General features: G+C 45.9%; 3 protein-coding genes and 3 non-coding genes across 12 annotated transcripts; 1 reads left to right on the forward strand and 5 right to left on the reverse strand.

Moving 5' to 3' along the window:
* Positions 1-1,472: 1,472 nt before the first annotated feature.
* On the reverse strand, positions 1,473-3,832 carry rps11 (ribosomal protein S11). The gene is made up of 5 exons (XM_076143954.1): positions 3,724-3,832; positions 3,101-3,241; positions 2,534-2,609; positions 1,960-2,089; positions 1,473-1,647 (listed from the first exon to the last, which is right to left on the reverse strand). The coding sequence occupies exons 1-5, from the start codon at positions 3,736-3,738 to the stop codon at positions 1,524-1,526; spliced, it is 486 nt and encodes a 161-aa protein (XP_076000069.1). The 5' UTR covers positions 3,739-3,832; the 3' UTR covers positions 1,473-1,523.
* LOC142993843 (small nucleolar RNA SNORD35) lies at positions 1,725-1,807 on the reverse strand. The gene has a single exon (XR_012961303.1). It is a non-coding gene; the product is annotated as a small nucleolar RNA SNORD35 (small nucleolar RNA).
* On the reverse strand, positions 2,168-2,251 carry LOC142993842 (small nucleolar RNA SNORD35). Its single transcript, XR_012961302.1, has one exon. It is a non-coding gene; the product is annotated as a small nucleolar RNA SNORD35 (small nucleolar RNA).
* On the reverse strand, positions 2,956-3,038 carry LOC142993841 (small nucleolar RNA SNORD35). Its single transcript, XR_012961301.1, has one exon. It is a non-coding gene; the product is annotated as a small nucleolar RNA SNORD35 (small nucleolar RNA).
* Positions 3,833-4,220: 388 nt separating the features above from the next.
* On the forward strand, positions 4,221-7,101 carry LOC142993330 (apoptosis regulator BAX-like). Its single transcript, XM_076143953.1, has 6 exons — positions 4,221-4,331; positions 4,819-4,867; positions 4,961-5,119; positions 5,341-5,476; positions 5,656-5,760; positions 5,855-7,101. The coding sequence occupies exons 1-6, from the start codon at positions 4,268-4,270 to the stop codon at positions 5,951-5,953; spliced, it is 612 nt and encodes a 203-aa protein (XP_076000068.1). The 5' UTR covers positions 4,221-4,267; the 3' UTR covers positions 5,954-7,101.
* An 863-nt stretch (positions 7,102-7,964) lies between these two features.
* Positions 7,965-17,742, reverse strand: map3k14a (mitogen-activated protein kinase kinase kinase 14a). 7 transcript variants are annotated; one of them, XM_076143945.1, is made up of 17 exons: positions 17,685-17,713; positions 16,802-17,044; positions 13,288-13,551; positions 13,116-13,197; positions 12,794-13,019; positions 12,207-12,593; positions 11,982-12,116; positions 11,760-11,889; positions 11,324-11,452; positions 10,039-10,143; positions 9,790-9,947; positions 9,541-9,691; positions 9,135-9,449; positions 8,937-9,046; positions 8,680-8,818; positions 8,479-8,579; positions 7,965-8,369 (listed from the first exon to the last, which is right to left on the reverse strand). In XM_076143945.1, the coding sequence occupies exons 2-17, from the start codon at positions 16,995-16,997 to the stop codon at positions 8,208-8,210; spliced, it is 2,790 nt and encodes a 929-aa protein (XP_076000060.1). In that variant the 5' UTR covers positions 16,998-17,044; positions 17,685-17,713; the 3' UTR covers positions 7,965-8,207. The 7 variants fall into 7 exon arrangements, with proteins under 7 accessions (XP_076000060.1, XP_076000062.1, XP_076000063.1 ...); XM_076143947.1 differs by lacking the exon at positions 16,802-17,044 and having other exon boundaries at positions 17,685-17,742; XM_076143948.1 differs by lacking the exon at positions 16,802-17,044 and having other exon boundaries at positions 17,637-17,685.
* Positions 17,743-17,775: the final 33 nt, after the last annotated feature.

The following is a 17,775-nucleotide window of genomic DNA, read 5'->3' on the forward strand; positions in this document are numbered from 1 at the left end:
GGAAAAGTCATGGATTCATTTATCAAAAGTATACAAACAATGTGACTCATTAGGCTCAAGTCCATTTACAAGTACCATATATTTATTTTGGTGAAAACAAAGCGGCACCCCTCAGGTTACAGTTTCTAGCCACCAAGCTGCTGTGCAGTTCAGTTAATCTGCAAATGTCCATGCAGCTTCAGAGGAACGTTCACTGGTCCAGAGTGGAGAGAGGCTGGTGACAGGGGGTCAAACGAAGCCACGCAGTGACTTTAACGTGGAAACATCCTCCGAAGCGTTGAAGACACGGCTGAAATGATGACCCCTGCCATGGTAGAAACATAAGAAACTATTTTCATGGTCGTGACAGAAATCACAGGATATACTCTCACAGCCACGTCCGTAGCAGAAGAGACGACTCTCCCAGGGATTGCAGCAACAACAGGATACAGCCCGTAAGCCACCTGGGACACAGAGGAGAACAGCCTCCCTGCCGTAGCAAAAAGCGAAGGAAACATTTGCTGAAGCGTCTTTCAATCAATCAAATATTCTCGTCGCTGTAACAGAAAACTGAACGAAATGTTCGACGGAAGTATGAAATGTTCGGCCTGTCGTGATTTTATAAAGTTCTATGACGCAACTGCCCCGCTGATGTTTCATTTTCTTAAAACACACACCTGGACATCAACGTCATCCATTTCAGGCGCTCGCATAATTGACGCACTGCAATCCGAGCAGCCGTGGATGACTTTGTGTCATGTAGTGGAGCCGGAGCAGCGATGTCCCTCACTGGACTGAGACCCGGGTCACTTTATCCAAACACACACACGTGTAAAGTTCAGTTTATCTGCACCTGCGCCGCTTCCGACGCCGACCGACTTTAACTGGAGCCGCGTGCAGATCTACCTGTCCGTAAACCAATCTCCGAACCGTGTCTGAAACTGAACTGACTATGGGCCGAACCCGCTCAGAGACGGAAGAGAACATTCTCTGGAGCACAGAGACTGAGGAGGTGTCTGGAGCTTCGTCGGCGGTTTCTCCAGGGAGCTTCAGAGGAGGTCTGAGGCGCAGACACACCGATCTCTCCTGCTGTCTTCGGTGTTGAACGTCTTCAGGTGAGTGTGTGTACAGATATTTGACCCGGACGATGATGGTTTGTGCAGGCTTGCCGCAGGAGGCGCAGACCAGCTGCTCTCCGAAAGAAATCCCGACCGTCGTCCTCTCGCTCCGCAGCATCCCGTTTACACCGTTGATAAATAATCGGGGGAAATTCTCATTTATAGGATTCCATGACACAACCGCACACCGACGTCATCGAGCACTACGCGGTTTGATGTTTGAGTGTGCGCATGCGCGTTTCTTTGCGTCTCTATCAAAGTTTGACTCTGCAACAGTTTAGTTTCCTGTGCGCACTTAGCTTAGCACCTCAACCCAGCCCACTGATGTTTCACACTCACACACATTTCAGACAAACTTGGTGCAGCAGACAGAAATTTGAACAAAAGTTTTTTATTGGACAGTCTTCATGTTCAATCACTTCAGATCTAAAACTTCTGGAACTGCTTCTTGGCTCCAGCAGCCTTTGTGACCTTGAGGACATTGAACCTTACAGTCTTGCTGAGGGGTCGGCACTCTCCGACGGTCACGATATCGCCAACAGTAACGTCTCTGTAGAAAAAGCAGAGTGGGGTGTGAATAATTAGGCGTGATGGCGGCGCTGCTGTCAGACAGATGTGTCAAGAGGTGGAGCTGCATCAGTGTTGCCATAAGGCGGTGTCGTCACAGCTTCATGAGCTTGGAAGACCATCGTGAGAAAACATCATTTGCAGGAAAACAATTTGCTCTTCTACTGAGATCACAAAGGCTCAATGTGATTCATGGAAGACAGGGTTTAAGACGCTGTACTACATTTACAATACATTTTTATATTCAAACATTTGCTTAACTTCTTCAGTCAGGTGACAGGAGGGGGTTAAATACCTGAAGCAAGGTGACAGATGGACCGACAGGTTCTTGTGCCTCTTCTCAAAACGGTTGTACTTGCGAATGTAATGCAGGTAGTCGCGTCTGATAACGATGGTCCTCTGCATCTTCATTTTAGTTACCACACCTTTGAATTACACACAAAAAGGAAAATTAAAAATGGACACGACACAGAATGCAAATCATTTGATGTAAACATTGAAGTAAAGCCACATCAGTGTTGCCATTTGGCACTGTCGTCACAACCTGAAAGGTTTGGAAGACCATCGTGAGAAAAACATCATTTGTAGCCAGCAGGCATTAAAGCCGTTAACTCAAGAGTTTGCAGTCTCCTCTGCTCGCCCTGCACTAACAGAGCAGACAACATGCATCAAAACCAACTGGTGCCATGTTTGAAAAGCAGACAAAACCTATTAAGTGACCATTTGTTGTAACAGTTGTCACATTGGGAGGAGGGTGTTTGATACATTTGACTGAGAAAGCACCAGTCAGGATCTCTGTACTGCAGCCCTAACAGTTCAAAAGAGCTTTAAATGTTCTTAACGACATACAAACTGACTTTAACACTGACCAGAGAGGATACGGCCACGGATGGAGACGTCCCCAGTGAAGGGACATTTTTTGTCAATGTAAGTGCCATCGATCGCCTGTAAGACAAGAGGATTCATGCTTTATATTACACCACACTCAACTGAATCAGCCCAGGTTCAGACCAATGTTACAGTTTTGAGTTTTTAATGCCAATAAATAAACAAATATCTTGCTACACAAGTGCTGAATATATACACATTAAATACAAAATGTTCTACAGTACATTGTCTACACATTAACAATTCTTAACCTAAATAAATTGCAATCACAACCACATGGCTGCATTAAGAAATAAAGGTTAAATAGATCGGAATAGTGGTTTGTACCCAGTAGCACTATTTATTCAAAGCAGCTTCCAGCTTTATTAACTTGCGAATACATTTGGTGTCATTTCAGGCACCTTTATCTGCATCAGTAAAGCCAATAGGCACTATCGTCACAACCCTGTGGGCTTGGAAGACCATCGTGAGAAAACATCATTTGCAGATCCACTAGCCGTAAGTCAAACGCTTCCAAACTGTTTCTGATTGTCAGAGTCATCCTTTACCTCTCTTGGAGTTTTGAAGCCGAGCCCGACGCTCTTGTGGTAGCGGGGGAGCTTCTCCTTAACTTCCTTGCCCCCTTCAACAGCAAGAACACGCTTCTTGTTCTGGAAGATGGTGGGCTGCTTTTGATAAGCCCTCTCGGTCTGTAGAACAATGAGGAAAGAATGTTTAGATCTTCGAAAAGGAATATATTGTACTCACTTCCCTGAACTACATCTCAATCCGTGTGCTGTCGCCGGGCCTAGTTTGTTCATCATTGGCTTCACATTTCGATTAAAACTCAATTAGGTCGGCTATAATGTCACCAAATCATCGTGGCTCAAAATACATAGTAACATGTGCAATTAAAAGAAAACTAAAGGCCAGAAAAAGCGTCAGCCTGCTAAATTGTAACGCTAAGCAGGCTAAGCTAACCTCAATAGCATCACAGCTAGTCTTGCGTTACACGCGGCTATGTGAAGAGGCAACTCAAACTACGCCATGACGATTCCGATTGTAGTTTGAATGACCTAGCCATGGATATTGTGCGCATACAACTGCATTTCTTTCAAATAACGCGAGTAAAATGTTAAACAAAAGCATAGATATCGATATAAAATTCTACACGCCGCTCCCTTAGACGTACTTGTGCATCCGCCATCTTGGTCAGCCAAGTCGCAAAGAGGGCCTTTCATGCGCGCGACGGCCGGAAAACACCGAGCACAGGAAGTGACGCCACACAAACTCTAGCTATATCTTTAGAAAAAGAGAGAAAAATACCCCCACGTATTACTTTTGATGAGCTAAACCTTCAAAATGTTTATATAATTAACATCTTACTATATATAAATTTTTTACACACCTTCGTTCACCTTTGCACACATTCCAGGGGGCATAGATAAGGAATCATTTGCCAATGATGATGTCCTGTGGAAATAAAGACGAAACCGTACACAGCTAACAGAATCCCAGAATACACTAATATAACTGGGCTTTCAAATTCTCAAGTTTTCGATTGACAAAATAAAAAGATATAATCTTTAATCTTTCTTTATCGTCTGAAGACTTCACAAATCCTCCTGAGTTTATCTGTAGCCACACCCCCATCCCTTAGGGGGCGGTACATACACCATTATGTCATTCGCCAACCGCCTTAAAACGAAAGGAAGAAGAACAAGCAGCTCCTTCCCATGATTACATTTAACATCATAACAGAAAACAAGATGGCAGCGACACCGGGAGGAGGTGGCCAAGGTAATAGCAGACATGAGTGACATTGTACAGCTAGACTGACTGTGACAGTGTGTTTCACATCCCCCCACACACGCACTTTCTGACACTGTCACTAACTATCTAACTTGTCTCGCGGTTGTAGCCTGTTTGCTTACTTTTAGCTAGCATTGGCACTTTCTCGGCTATTTCTTAGCTTTCGGTTCGTTGTGTTAGCTAGCTCGATAGCCGCTCGGTTTTGCTTACACATTGATACCGGGAAACGTCATTTCAAGTTCAAATGTCTAATCGATGTGTTAGTTATCTGATCTTGATGGCCGGGTCGTCGACTAACTGCGTCTTGGGATAACAAAGCGCATATCCGCGTATTACACCGACTTCACACTCTGTCCGCGTTTTTTCGTGGTACTTGTTTAGAAAATGATGATGTTGACCTTCTAGTGTGGCTGTAAAACACGAATATGTATTCAAATGATTCAGAACAAACACTGACGTGACCTTTGCATTTCAGGAAACGGTCGAGATCAGATACTGGAGTTGGGAGCTGTTTTGTTAAAAGAGTAAGTACATCAGCAGATCCATCCTCTCCTCATGAATGTTATTGTTTCTTCTTCTTTTTTAAAGTCGTGTCTTTATTGTTTCTGTTCGTGTAGCTTTATTTATGAGCGGGTTCAGAGGCATGGAGACTGTAAGATGGAGGTGACCCGGGCACAGCTGGGGGCTGCAGAACTGTGTAACCCAACGCACAAGAAACTGGGCCAGTGCCTGCAGCAGATCGGAGACGAGCTGGACGGCCACGTAGAACTCCAAAGGTGCGACATCTAGAACTGGATCTGAGCAGCATCTGGGTCCAGTTTGTTTGTAAATCCCAATGATCCCTTTACAGCCCCTCACATCAATGGGTCCAATCTCCATAACAACACAGGAAAACTCCTTAAAAACATGTTGGAAGTGTTATGAATCACAGTATGTCAGCAGTCATTACTACATCACTACATCAAAGCCCTTATTGTCCTTCCTACGTCTTTCCCAGGATGATAAAGGATCCCAACCTGAGTCCCACTAAAGACGTCTTCCTGAAAGTTGCCTTTGAGATCTTTTCCGATGGAAAGTTCAACTGGGGCCGAGTGGTTGCACTTTTCTACTTTGCTTGTCGACTGGTCATCAAAGTGAGTGAATCAGTCTTATTGTCGCTTTATTATCAGTTGAGGCCCTAGATGTGTTACCATGGCCACCGCCACCTGAGTGGTAAATCGGCATTATTCGCGGTAACACTTAGCCTTAACAATGTCAAAGATATTAATGAGCTTAAGTTTGACAAATGTTCCTCTCACCCTTTCTGTTTCAGGCTCTAGTGACTCACATTCCTGATATCATTAGAAAAATAATCTCTTGGACATTGGATTACCTCCGTGAAAATGTGATCAACTGGATCAGCGAGCAAGGAGGCTGGGTAAGCATCTGAAGTTAACTGTGGGATCACTTATGTGTTGTTATTAGTCATTAACACATAGTCACATTTGTCCATTTTCATTCACGATCTTTAGGAGGGCATCCGTTCTCATTTTGGCACTCCCACATGGCAGACCGTCGCCATCTTCTTAGCCGGTGTTCTCACTGCCGTTATCGTCATTCGCAAGATGTGAAGGGTGGAAGAGCGGCTGGATTTGGTGACAGGAAGACGTGCGAGGGAGGGGGAACCAGGACGGGAGCGAGGCCAAGATGAAGGAGCATCTAAAAGGAGAGGCCGTGTCGGAGTGAACACATTGGACTGAAAGAAGGTGCATGTGAACCTGAGGAACCAATCTTCACTCCCGCCTTCCATTCATGTGTAATCTTGGACGCTGGACTGAACAGTTGGAACCATCATTTCTGTGCCACTGCGTGTGTGAGCAGTGCACGACAACACGCACAGCAGACCGGACAGAGAGTCGGGGCCCCAGCGGGAAAAACATTTTTATTAATTTATTTTTTACTTGGGTACGAAGATATCCCTGCGATCTTTGTTCTGCCATAATTGCTGAAATATTTTTCCTCTCTGCTTCTACAAGTTGAGTTGAAGTTTACAGTTTCTTCTGTGGGTTGTTTTGCTTTATACTCTTCTTTTGCTCATTCCAGCTTCCCAATCTCTCCATCAATCTTATCCGATCCGTTTTCATATGTATTCTTGATTGTTCACTCTTGTAACTCTGCTGGCAAACGTGTTGAGGTGGACAAATCTGGAAAAAAGTAGCTGATGTCCTTCGCACCCTGAACCTGCCTGACTTCAAGTGTCACAGCAGGGACTTGTGTACATCAACTTGCTTTAAAGGACACACAATCAACAACAGAACGTTCATAGTAAGATGAATAAAGTCATTCTGTGGTAAGATTTAATGTACTGTTGGGCATTGAGGCCACTGACTTAACGCGGCCACCACCTGTTAGTTCTGCCTTTGTTCTTTCCTTGTTGAAATCGGAGCTACGCTGGTCAGGGACACTTGCTGGGGTCTTGGGGAGATGTTGCTCTGTGGCATCATTCACAGATGCTTACCTCACTTAAGCTTAGTACTGTATTCGATGAGTTACTCAAACTAATTCACAGAGCAACCAGCTTTTATACCGTTCTTGTTTGTCAGTGCCTTGGTGTTTGTTTGGCTGTTTTTTTTTTTTTTTTTACTTTGGCTTTGATATTCTCAAATTTTCACATTTTGTATACATTTGTAGAAGCTGAAATAAGATACAAGTCTCCCTGGAAATCTCTTTGCAGTCACACTGTATGGTGTAATAAGGAAAATAAATATTTTAAGACTCACTGTCATCCTGCCACATCTACATGATCGACACTAACAAGGAACATTCAGAAGGTTCCACCTTTTACTTTGAAGGGTGCACCCATTGAAAGACCATGAGCGTCATGACCACCTGCTCATAACAATGGGGGTGATTCTCATACAATATGTATTGATCAAGACGTTCAGACATGGTGATGGCAGAAGGCTAAGGATGGAAGTTCACTGGGGGAGGATGTTTGCTTTCATGAGTCGGTTCTGTCCCTTTAAGGAAAGAAGAAGCTGTTTCCAATGATCTAGATCTGTTATCTTTCTAAGGAGCAGTAGTATAATGTCACCTTTACACTTATATTTGAAGTACTTCTTTAGAAAGCTGCAGGCTTTTCTACTGGTCTTGTTTGTCAGTGCCTTGGTGTTTTTTTTTTTTACAATGACAACTATGATATTCTGAAATTTTCAAATTTTGTATTACATTTGTGAAACTGAAATTAGTTTCATGTCTCCCCGAAAGTCTCTTTGCAGTCACACTGTATGGTGTAATGAGGATAATAAATATCTTCAGACTCAACGTCATCCTGCCACATCTACATGATCACCCCGGCAACAAGGACCATATTCGACAGGTTCAACCTTGCTTAGTTTGGAGTGGGTGGGGGTATCCTCTCATGTAATGAGAGATATGTCGTATATATTTAATACTTTGAGAAACAAATCAAATATACAATTGGCACTCATTGTATAAGTAATAAGTATAATCAACTATAAACAGACTCGTCCTTTTGCGCTGTAACAGTGTAAACACTAGATATTGGTCTCTCGTGTCCTTTGGAGGCACAGGAGGAGAGTCTGAGCTATGAATAACAGAATAACAGAGATGTAGTTGGTATTGATGGTTTATTTACTTTATTGTACGTCAGCTGTAAGTAAATGTATAATATGTAAACATCACATTGGCTCATTGATTTCATTATATTTCTAAACTCTTTCACGACAAAAAGTGACATGATTGTCCCTGACAACAACATTAAAATGGGCATGACTACTAAAAAGGCACGTGGCAAACATTTCAAATCAGCATTGGGCAGCCTGTACACTGGTCTGACAGGTGACACTGTGGCAGGGTTGTGCTCTATCTGGTCTCCAGCATTCCATCTCTGATCCTCCACTGCCAGGCAGGGCTGAAGTCTGGAGCAGACACACAGCACAGCTCCAGCCCCGACTCGTGCACCTCCTCATCGTGGCCGATGTGCCGGCCCTGCTGGGTCTCCAGGGTGAAAGCTCTCTCAGAAATCTACAGGGAAGAGAGACACAGAAGCTTGATACAAGTATCAACGAGTTGTCGACGGCGACTGGGACACAAACATGGAAAGAAACCACTGTGTGAGGCAACAAGCTCCCACCTGGTCGCTGATTCCAGTGGCGATGTGGCCAACTTTCACCCGGCGAGTCTCTCTGATCCGGATGCTTCTCCTTTTAAAGTCTCTGATGCACACGTCCACACCTATGTCACACAAGTAGGGACATGTGTTATGAATGTGACATCACTGAGAGCTTGGCACAGTGTTCAGAATTTGTAAAGAAAACATGTTTTCCTTTCTCACCCTCAAAACAGCAGGGTGGTGGGAGAGGTCTGTGTCCCAGTAAATCCATACTGAACACCTGGACATCTGGTTGACTGTTGCTAGAGAACACGCCTGAGCTGAAGTCATCTCCTGGGCTCAGAGACCAGCGGCCAGAGTCCTGGAAGAGGCAAGTAGACCACAGCAACGTTAGCCAAACACTAAGAACTGGATACATGGATAGTGTCTCATTCTTTCCCTGTTTCATGTCATGTAGGGAAGGATCCATCATGGTTTACCCTTTTGTCCCACGGCTCCCGACTGGAGTAACAGTCACTGCTGAGACAAGACAAGAGCTGCTCCTGCATCTCAGCAGAGTGCAGCTGAGAGAGACTGCTCAGGTAGAAATCTGCACACAAACAGGAAGAATAGAAGAGTTCAGTCGCGCGGCGAGTTCACCGCGAGGAGGACGTGCCGAACGCCGAGAGAAATCTGACCTCGCTCCAGTTTGCGCAGCTCAAGTTCAGACACGGTGGTGGTGGTGACGTTGCTCATCTTGTGGTCCGTCTCAGAGATCAGCGGTTGAAGACGGAGAGGCGAGCCTTGTTGCGACTCCCATTCAGAATCAGCTCTCTTGTCTTCGTCATTCCTGCCGTGTTCCTTCACCTTCTCTGGCGTCAGCGATGTCTTGTCTGTTTCTTCATCGTTAGAGTCGACGCTGCTATGGATGTGTTGCAGGAGGTTGGAAGGTTGCTTGACTGTGTAGAGGGGCTCTGTGTAGGGTCCATCAACTGAGCTTCTGAGTCCTCCCACTGCAGTCACATAAACCAAACACTGTGGCTTAAACTCTTTACATACGTGCGAATAAGCACATGAGGAACATTGCGGTGCGGCTTTGCTTACCTTCTTTCAGAGCCATGGCCGCTCTTTCCCTCAGATCAGATGCCGACGCTCTCTTCATCGGGTCCTTCTGCAGTCCCGCCTTGATGACGTCAGCCGTGAGCAGACTGCAGTCCGGTGGAATCTCTCTCAGAGGCGGAGGTTTGTTAGCAATCTGTAACAACGACAACACGGACAAGCGAGGGGGTCAACTTTCTCATCTTCACCAAAGCAGCAGCAGGTAGCGCGTCTATGCATGGCTGTGAAGACTACCTTCAGGTAAAGTCTACAGGTGTAGTATCGCGTCCAAGGCTGACACCCGTTGAGCATGTGCAGTAACACACAGCAGCTGCTCCACACATCTGCTTTGGCTCCGCGAGGTTCCCCCTTCACAATCTCAGGGGCCATGTGAGTCTCTGTGCCTTTCAGATCTGCATGACACGGAGACATGGAGGGGGTCAGACTGGAGCACACGCGCAGCACATGCAGACCTCTGAACGCGGGCCCTCACACAGTATTTACCTCTGGACCCGCTGAGGCTCTGGCCGTGGTTGTCGAGTCTCTCCGCGTGTCCGAAGTCACACAGGAACGCGTCTCTCCCGTCCTCGGACAGCAACACATTGTCAGCTGTGGGGGGGAAGAAGGCAGACGTGATGCTACACTGACAGCTCAGAGCCATGAATGGGTTTGGGTCAGAACTTTATTGTAAGTTCAGTGATGACAAAGTTGACGACAGGGAATCTTCAACAGACACAAAAAATGTCCTCGGAGCTAAATCAGTGTAAATAGTGATGTTACAGTGTGGGACAGCAGCTGTACGGATGTGGAGTGACAGCTGAGACAGGAGCGGGCTGACAGAACACACAGAACACACAGAACACACTGCTCCCTTGTGTTTCTGAGGCTCTGCAGACACAAGGTGGCGCCTGAGCTTCCACAGCCTCGTCTTGTTTGTCTGCCTTCCGGCATCTGTCTGACGTTCGGCTCTGCTCTAACTCTTCCTGTTTTCTCTTTCTCTCTCTCTCTCTCCTTTTTTCCATTTGCTTTTTTTTCTGTCTTCTGCCATCTTCCTCCGTGTAGCCTCACCCCTTTCTCTACCTCACTGCTTCCTGCTCCTCCTACCATCCCCCCCCCTCTCTCTCTTGCTCTCTCTCGCCCTCATGACAGTGTGCACATGCGCCGTGGCTCCAGAGCAGCGGTGAGTCACACTGTGGGAAATTCCCAGCCCGTCGCCTTTTCTGCGGTCTGGTTTCACAACACAGGTGCCAGAGATCAAATCTAGACGGCATCTATGACACTTATAGTCAACACAACAGCTGCGAGAAGACACTAAAGGTCTTTGATGGGAACTAATTACAGCTCTCATTGTCTCTGTTTGTTCTTGCTCTCAGCCAGGAGACACAACAAGTCAAAGTCAAACTAACACTTTCTGTCGTTCTCTCGGTCGACAGATGAGTGTGATCACCGTTTTAAAATCTCAAATCGAGAGTGCGTTTGGGCCTGGTGCCAATATCTGTGTGAATATCTGATCTCTCACTTTTGTTTGTCTTAACAACCGACGTGTCGTCACATAACACAATCTATCACTCTAAACACGGCTCGTAAAATACTAACAGCTACTCTTTCCACGGCCCGGGTCGCTGAGTTTGCAAATACCCCAGATAAATCAATAAGGATGATGTCACTGAGTCTGCATGACGCAAAAATCTCAGTGTGCCGTATCTGTCAAGACACATTCAGGAAATTAACGGCTCTGGTAATTGAGTTAACGAGACGTTCTGCACATGTAGGCCCTGAACACACCTACCTTTTATATCCAGATGCACCACTTTTCTTTTCACCAGATGCTCCAGAGCTGTGAGGATTTGCCCGTGGTAGTGGAGGCTCAGGTCCTCTGGCAGACGACCCCGGTCCACGATCAGCTGGCCCAGAGAACCTGGAACCCACACGCAGGTCAGGGGTGAAGACAAACACAAGGGCGTACAAGCAGGGATCACATCACGTTTGGCCGAATTCAGACCGCAACCTTTCAAAGCAGGCTCGACGGTAAACCCTGGCATTCTGCTCCCGCCCACCAAACACTTAATTACAACCAGGCTTGAACTTTAATATACTTATGTTGCACCTACACACGTTTGCACTTAACTCTCTACGTCTCACCCCAGAGTTTCCGCCCTTTCACGCTCAACAGTAGTCACGTTTACTGACAAATATACAGTGTGTGTGTAAATGTGCTTGTTTACCAGATTTGTGGTCCATCAGCAGGACGACGTTGGGCCCCTCTCGGACCACTCCGAAGAGTTCCACCACACGGGGAGATCTGAGGGCACTCCACGCACCCACCTCCTCACTGTTGAACCTCTTTAGGGCGATCTGGGAGAGAACGGCCAGACACAAGATCAGTCAGCAATCAGGCAGAGCAGCAAAAGCGGATTGAGGGAGGGAGAGAGAGATGTTCCTTCTACCTTTTTGACGGCGAATCTGAAGCCGGTGTTGGCGTCCTGAGCGCTGTGCACTTCACCGTAGGAGCCTTCTTTGATGAAGCTGGAGATGTTGTACTCTCTCCCTTCCTTGTATTCTGAATCCACAGGGTGAATGTTCTGACGGGAGAATTGGGAGAAACAAGTTAATGGAGCAACTCGTCCTTTTGAACCACGGTTCCGCTCATCCAGTGATATAACTGGACCTACTTTGTTGTAAAAGATGATTCCCTCGTTGCTGAAGAAATCGTCCTCTGACAGCTCCTCTTCCTCTACCCTGGCGTCTCTCTCCACAGCTTTGAAAAAGGGACCAGCGTAGCACGGCTCCCCCTGACTGACGCTGCCCCTGAGGCCGGCGAGGGCCAACTCGTACCCGCCCACGCCGCTACCTAAGGAGTCGGTGTCGCTGTCCTGCGTGTAGGAGTGGAGACTGGACAGGGGCCTGCACACCTGGTCCTCCCAACAGCCCGAGCCCCTGCTGTATACCTGTGGTCTGTACAGAGGAGGCCCCCTGTCCTGCACGTCTGAGCTTTCAACGCTGCTACAGCAAGACGTGCTGCGGCTGCTTCCCCCGCCAAGAGACTCTGACAGCTCCTCCTGGTTGATGCAAGAGAAGAAACAAGGCGATCAGCAAGTAAACGGGCTGAATAAACCTAAATGTCTCTATTCCTTTCAATGGAGTCCCTTATTTTTACCATAACATCCCACCTGAGGAGGCTCATACATACAATGTCTTGGTGCCGTGTTACTTCTACATGTGTTTGATTGTACACTGTTAATGGTTTAGGTGTCTTCACCTGGATCTGGACCAGAGTGCTTCCACTTTCTTGCTCCGGGACTCCAGACCGCAGCCGGTGCCTGTGCCGATGCTTCTCCTTCTTCTTCTTCTCCCCTTTCTTCTTCTCCTTGCGCTTGTGCCTCTTCCGGGTCTTCTTCCTGGGGCTGAGCTGCCCCTGCGAGCTGCCGGGCTCCTGGATAGACGCTGTGGTCGGGCACGCCACGTTGTTGTGCTCTGAGGACGGACTGAGGAAAGACGTGCGTCGCGTTTGGAACGATCCTTTTCAGCACTGGATGGTAATAAATATGGGCGAAATGGCTGTTATCAAGGAAATGTCATACCTGCTGGTGAAGTAATTGGGGGAGGCAACATAGGAGCTTCCAAAACAGGATGGACTGAATTCTTGCGAGTCTTGGGTTTCACCTGAAGAGAGAACAGAGTTAACGTTCAATTTCTCTGTCCAGGCACAATTACTCCCTTCTCAAAACGTTCAAAACAAAAGGACATAATTACATTCGGCCTGAGCGATGAAGGTAGAGTTCTTCAATGGCATTTCTCCCACTTGTTCTGCGGTCCCATGTGTTATCAGTTTATTTATTAAACTGAAACAAGCGAAGTCCATTTTGCTGTCCTTCCCCTCCTCCTCCTCCTCCTCGGTCTTCTGGTCTGCAGCTGAGCAGCTTGAGTACGAGCCCTTCAGTTCGGCTTGGGGTGACCCAGAAAACGGTGCGGTCGAGTTGAAAATCCTCTGTCTCACTCCCATCTTATTGACTGGATCTACAAACAAATACAGATAACAATCATAAACAATGTCAAGGTGAAGATAATATGAATTGTTTCCCACATTGACATCAGATGATTTGTGCAGAGTAAGACACATCTGTTGACCCGTACGTGTGCCATCGAACAGGCTCGTCAAAGAAGAGTAGAGCTGTTTATTTTGGTGTTTCCATGGGCACCGACAGTAAACAAACAAGACTTGACTACCCTAAGGTGACCCTTAATCCTGTCACACAACTTCACACCCAGTAAAAACAAGAGCGACGCAGGCTTTTGTGTCGAGGCAAAATGATCCCGTTCTTTACGGCTCCTTTAAAAGGTGAACGTGTTTAACTCAGGCGTGTTAGCGTTCAAAACTGAAACCCGATCATTGGAAATTCACTGAAACTTGGTGGGTAGATCAGGCAGGAAACTCTACCCCGGCCTTGTTTTGACAGTTGCAACCGTGCAGATGAATGCGAGTTTCAGTCAGAGGAAGTCGACTGCGTGTCCTGACGAAAGAGCGGATCGGCCCCAGAAAACGACACTTCCAATAATGCGCTAAGCTGAAGCTGCGATCGACAAAGACTCCACTTAAGACTCCACAGTGGTTCCGTGCTGTCATTGTCGTTAATAGAGGGTCGCCGAGTCGATTGGCTGTAACAGAACTCTGGCACGACAGTTGCAGAATGTTGCATCAGTGCGTCTGTGCTACACTTGACCTCAGCTTCTCCCACACTGCTTTCTCCTGATACACGATACAGGCAACATGACGGTTAATGTCGTGATCCAGACCAGAAGTAAAGTGAACTTACAAGTAAAACAAATGTGAGTAAATTCTTACAGCTGAGAGAACGCCGGCCTTTAGGCGTCGGTATTGTCATTACCTCACGTGTGGACTTCATGAGCTCCAAGACAAATCTACAACGAGGCGATTCAACTGTCACTTCCTACTGAAAACTGTGTGTGTGTGTGTGTGTGTGTGTGTGTGTGTGTGTGTGTGTGTACACCGGTGCTCCAAACACAGCTCTGCTCTGCACCACACCCTAATTGAATTCAAGCCAAGAGGAAATAGAAACAAACCCTCAGCGATACATCTAAACACAAAAAAAAACTGATGGTGTGTGTGTCTGTGTGTGTTCGTGTGCATGTTGCCGAGGGGAACGAACACGTACCGACAGATGCTGCCTTTCCCTCTCCAGTGTGTATGTTTTAAAGAAGCCGTAAGAATTTACAGTGACAGTAGATGCGCAGTCCGTCTACCCGCCATCCAGCGTCTGATTCTCTCTACTGTCGCTCCTCCTCTGCACTCTTCTGCTCTGCTTGATCTTGGCTCTGAGCCAGCCAGGGGGGGGAGGAGGAGGAGGAGCTGGCTGACAATAACTTATGGGAAACACATCTCCACTTCCCCATATCCCCTCGCTCCTCCTCCTCTCCCTCTAACCAGGCTGGCGTACACACTCGACCTCTTCCCTCGAATAAGATTAAAATGCGACGGTTATGCCTTTGATGGTCAAGTGGGGCCGTTTAGTGGGGCCAATTTCTCACAAACCAGTGACAAAGTCCAGACAAATCCAATCAGGCACACATTTGATTCCCCAACAGTGATCTTTCTGGATTCAGACAGTGGTCATAGAAGGAAGGAAACGTCCGTCTGCCACCATTATGGAGCCAAGATGATGCTGACTGAGCAAAGTGCAAACAAATCTGATGGATCTTCAATCATTACGGATCTCCACCCTGAAGAATCAGTTTAGTAAAACGCCGTTAAATACGCAACAAACCACTATGGGGCCATAATTGGAGACTGTAGGGCCTTGGTGGAGGTATGCAATCTCATGGCTGTCCTTCAAATCAACCTCTGCTTCTTAATCTTTATCAGCAAGGCCAAACTCTAATGGGTTTGATCTGTACAACTTCAAACTATCACACATAAAGGAAGTAGAAACAGCAGTAGAAGTGTCATGTTGATCACATTTACTTTGTGAGTGTGTGACTTCTGCACACACCCACAATGTCGAAGGAAATGTGAAGAAACGTTGCCGTTGCTCTTGTGTGTCCCTTCTCGGCACGCCGCTCGGCTCGGGGCTGATAAATGTGAGTCACGTGTCGCGTCATACTACCGCACATGATCGGAAAAACTATTAATAACAAACTAATAACAAAAGGCCCTTTGGTTTATAACGGAGCCCTTAAGTGGCACCGTTATAAACCATTTAAGGGAGAGAAAAGCATGTTGGTGACTAACAAAGCTACAGCACGTTCATTATAAAAGATGGCACTGATTTTATTGTGTTGAACGCTGATTCCTTATGGAAATATGTGGTTCATCTGGGCAGAGAGCTCCTCATGTAGTTCCATGTTAATATGAGCAAACAATGAAGTAAATGTCTAATCTAACACTGGACCAAGGTGCAGTGCAGACGGTGGCTCCAGAGCGGACACTTCCTTACACTGCACACCCACTCAAAGTAACAAATACCAAAGCTCTTAGTAAGGACAGTTAAGGGGGACTCAACCTGAACTTGGCAACAAAAATACTCAAATCCAAGCATTCCTGAAGGGAACGTTGGTTACTTTCTCACAACTATTCTCACGGCCTGTAGACGTAAGTGCTTGCTGCTCTCCCATCTTACCCAACGTAAGAATAAACACACTACTTATCTTCACCTTTACATTGGCAAATACACTCACACTGAAGTTGTGTGTTTTTCCCTCTCACTGATGGGTCGAACATCTTTACAAAGAATAGAGGAAAAAGTTATACAAGCCATTTTTTTTGGGGGGGGGGGGATTTGTTCCTCCACATATAAATATTTACAATGGCATCAAGGTTTGTCAATGAAAGAATTAAACACAGCAGACATCTTCCAAAGTCAGATACTGAGCACATTGTGTCAGCGTTGGACCGCATTTCTGTTGTTTTCATTTCTTATTCATAAGTACGCTTCAGTGCATTTCAAAAAGGAAATAGTGAAGCGCCGTAAATTATTTGTGGGTATTTCTTGAGTAAGGGTGTTTCCTCACAACAGACAACCGCTTCCTGCTTTTGCACCCCGACATGTGCAACACATTTGAATTTTGCAGACCAAAAGCATATCACTCAAGTATCACTGCTACAAACGCCCCGAACAACACACAACATAACAAAGCAACACATATCAAAACTTCAGTATGATTTGTAGCTCTCATAACTAGTTATATGACATGCGTTTGATGTTTATTACTTTATAATAAACTGTAGTGCTGAGCAGCAATGGTGGCCTACTTTTTTCTTGGAGATGTTGGCCTTGTCTGGATTTTCTCTCTGTTTTGCAGAGGAAAGGAGGAATGACAGTCGGACTGACAGGACACCATTGGGTTCTCGTTGGGAGAATGGAGCGAGGCCAAGCCTGCTTAGCCCCTAAATGCAGAGCAGCAGTTTGACTTGGGGCCATGGAGGATCTGGCAGTCCAGATCTGCATGTGTTTGCTCAGTGTGGAGAGGCAGGAGGACAAATAGCATGTGTGACCTACAGTGTGCAAACAATCAACGTTTGAGAACGTGGAAGATAAGAGCTGAAATCAATAAGGACCATTCTGGACCATTTAGGAATCTTTGGTAATTGTTATTTGGATTAATAGCCGTGTTTCATGTTTTGTGTTGCATTTTACTGCAGTTATTTTTAAATACCAACACATGGATCCAAAAGGCAAACAAATGCAACAAAAAATACAACCTGACAACAAACAAAATAACATTTTAAGTGACGATTAGTTTCAGCCATATATGTCTATAGTTACCAATAGTTGTACTTTACTTCTATATGTTTGATTGGATGTTTTTAAAAGTTATTAACAGTCTAGATTATACTTGAGTTACGATAGTTTCCAAAGACATTAAACCTGTTAATGTGTAAGTATCTTTTGTTTAGCTTCTCCGAGGTCAAGGAGCAGTAAAAATAATGCAACTTCCTTCTTCTCGCCATATTCACCGCCATTTCACATAACTTGCCTCCATCATTAAAAGCTTAGGTCGACATACTTTGTCTGTTCGCTCTAAAGTCGGACATCACACCTCGCTGTCAGAGGAATACGTTAAACTTAAGCCACGCAAATGTTTACCTGGTGAAGTAAATCCATTTTTATGGTAAATAAGAATCATTCTCTTACCAAAATCTCCAACCAGTAGGCGTCGGCCGACTGCTTTCAGTTCCATGTAACGCTGTTGAAAATGACTTCCCGAAAAAGAATTTCAAAATAT

The sequence above is a fragment of the Genypterus blacodes genome, unplaced genomic scaffold (assembly GCF_046128005.1).
Source record: "Genypterus blacodes isolate CSIRO-AG114 ecotype Tasmania unplaced genomic scaffold, CSIRO-AGI_Gbla_v1 ptg000028l_1, whole genome shotgun sequence".
NCBI classification, from domain to species: Eukaryota; Metazoa; Chordata; class Actinopteri; order Ophidiiformes; family Ophidiidae; genus Genypterus; species Genypterus blacodes.

Coding starts and splice junctions, on each gene's coding strand:
- rps11 (XM_076143954.1), bottom strand. Junction 2,610..3,100: donor GCTTCAAAACTCCAAGAGAG/GTAAAGGATGAC, acceptor CTTGTCTTACAG/GCGATCGATGGCACTTACAT. Junction 2,090..2,533: donor CCGTGGCCGTATCCTCTCTG/GTCAGTGTTAAA, acceptor TGTAATTCAAAG/GTGTGGTAACTAAAATGAAG.
- LOC142993330 (XM_076143953.1), top strand. CDS start 4,268: ATGATTACATTTAACATCATAACAGAAAACAAGATGGCAGCGACACCG. Junction 5,120..5,340: donor GGCCACGTAGAACTCCAAAG/GTGCGACATCTA, acceptor CGTCTTTCCCAG/GATGATAAAGGATCCCAACC. Junction 5,761..5,854: donor TCAGCGAGCAAGGAGGCTGG/GTAAGCATCTGA, acceptor CACGATCTTTAG/GAGGGCATCCGTTCTCATTT.
- map3k14a (XM_076143945.1), bottom strand. CDS start 16,997: ATGCAGATCTGGACTGCCAGATCCTCCATGGCCCCAAGTCAAACTGCT. Junction 9,047..9,134: donor GCTGCGCAAACTGGAGCGAG/GTCAGATTTCTC, acceptor GTTTGTGTGCAG/ATTTCTACCTGAGCAGTCTC. Junction 8,819..8,936: donor GGGAGCCGTGGGACAAAAGG/GTAAACCATGAT, acceptor TGCCTCTTCCAG/GACTCTGGCCGCTGGTCTCT.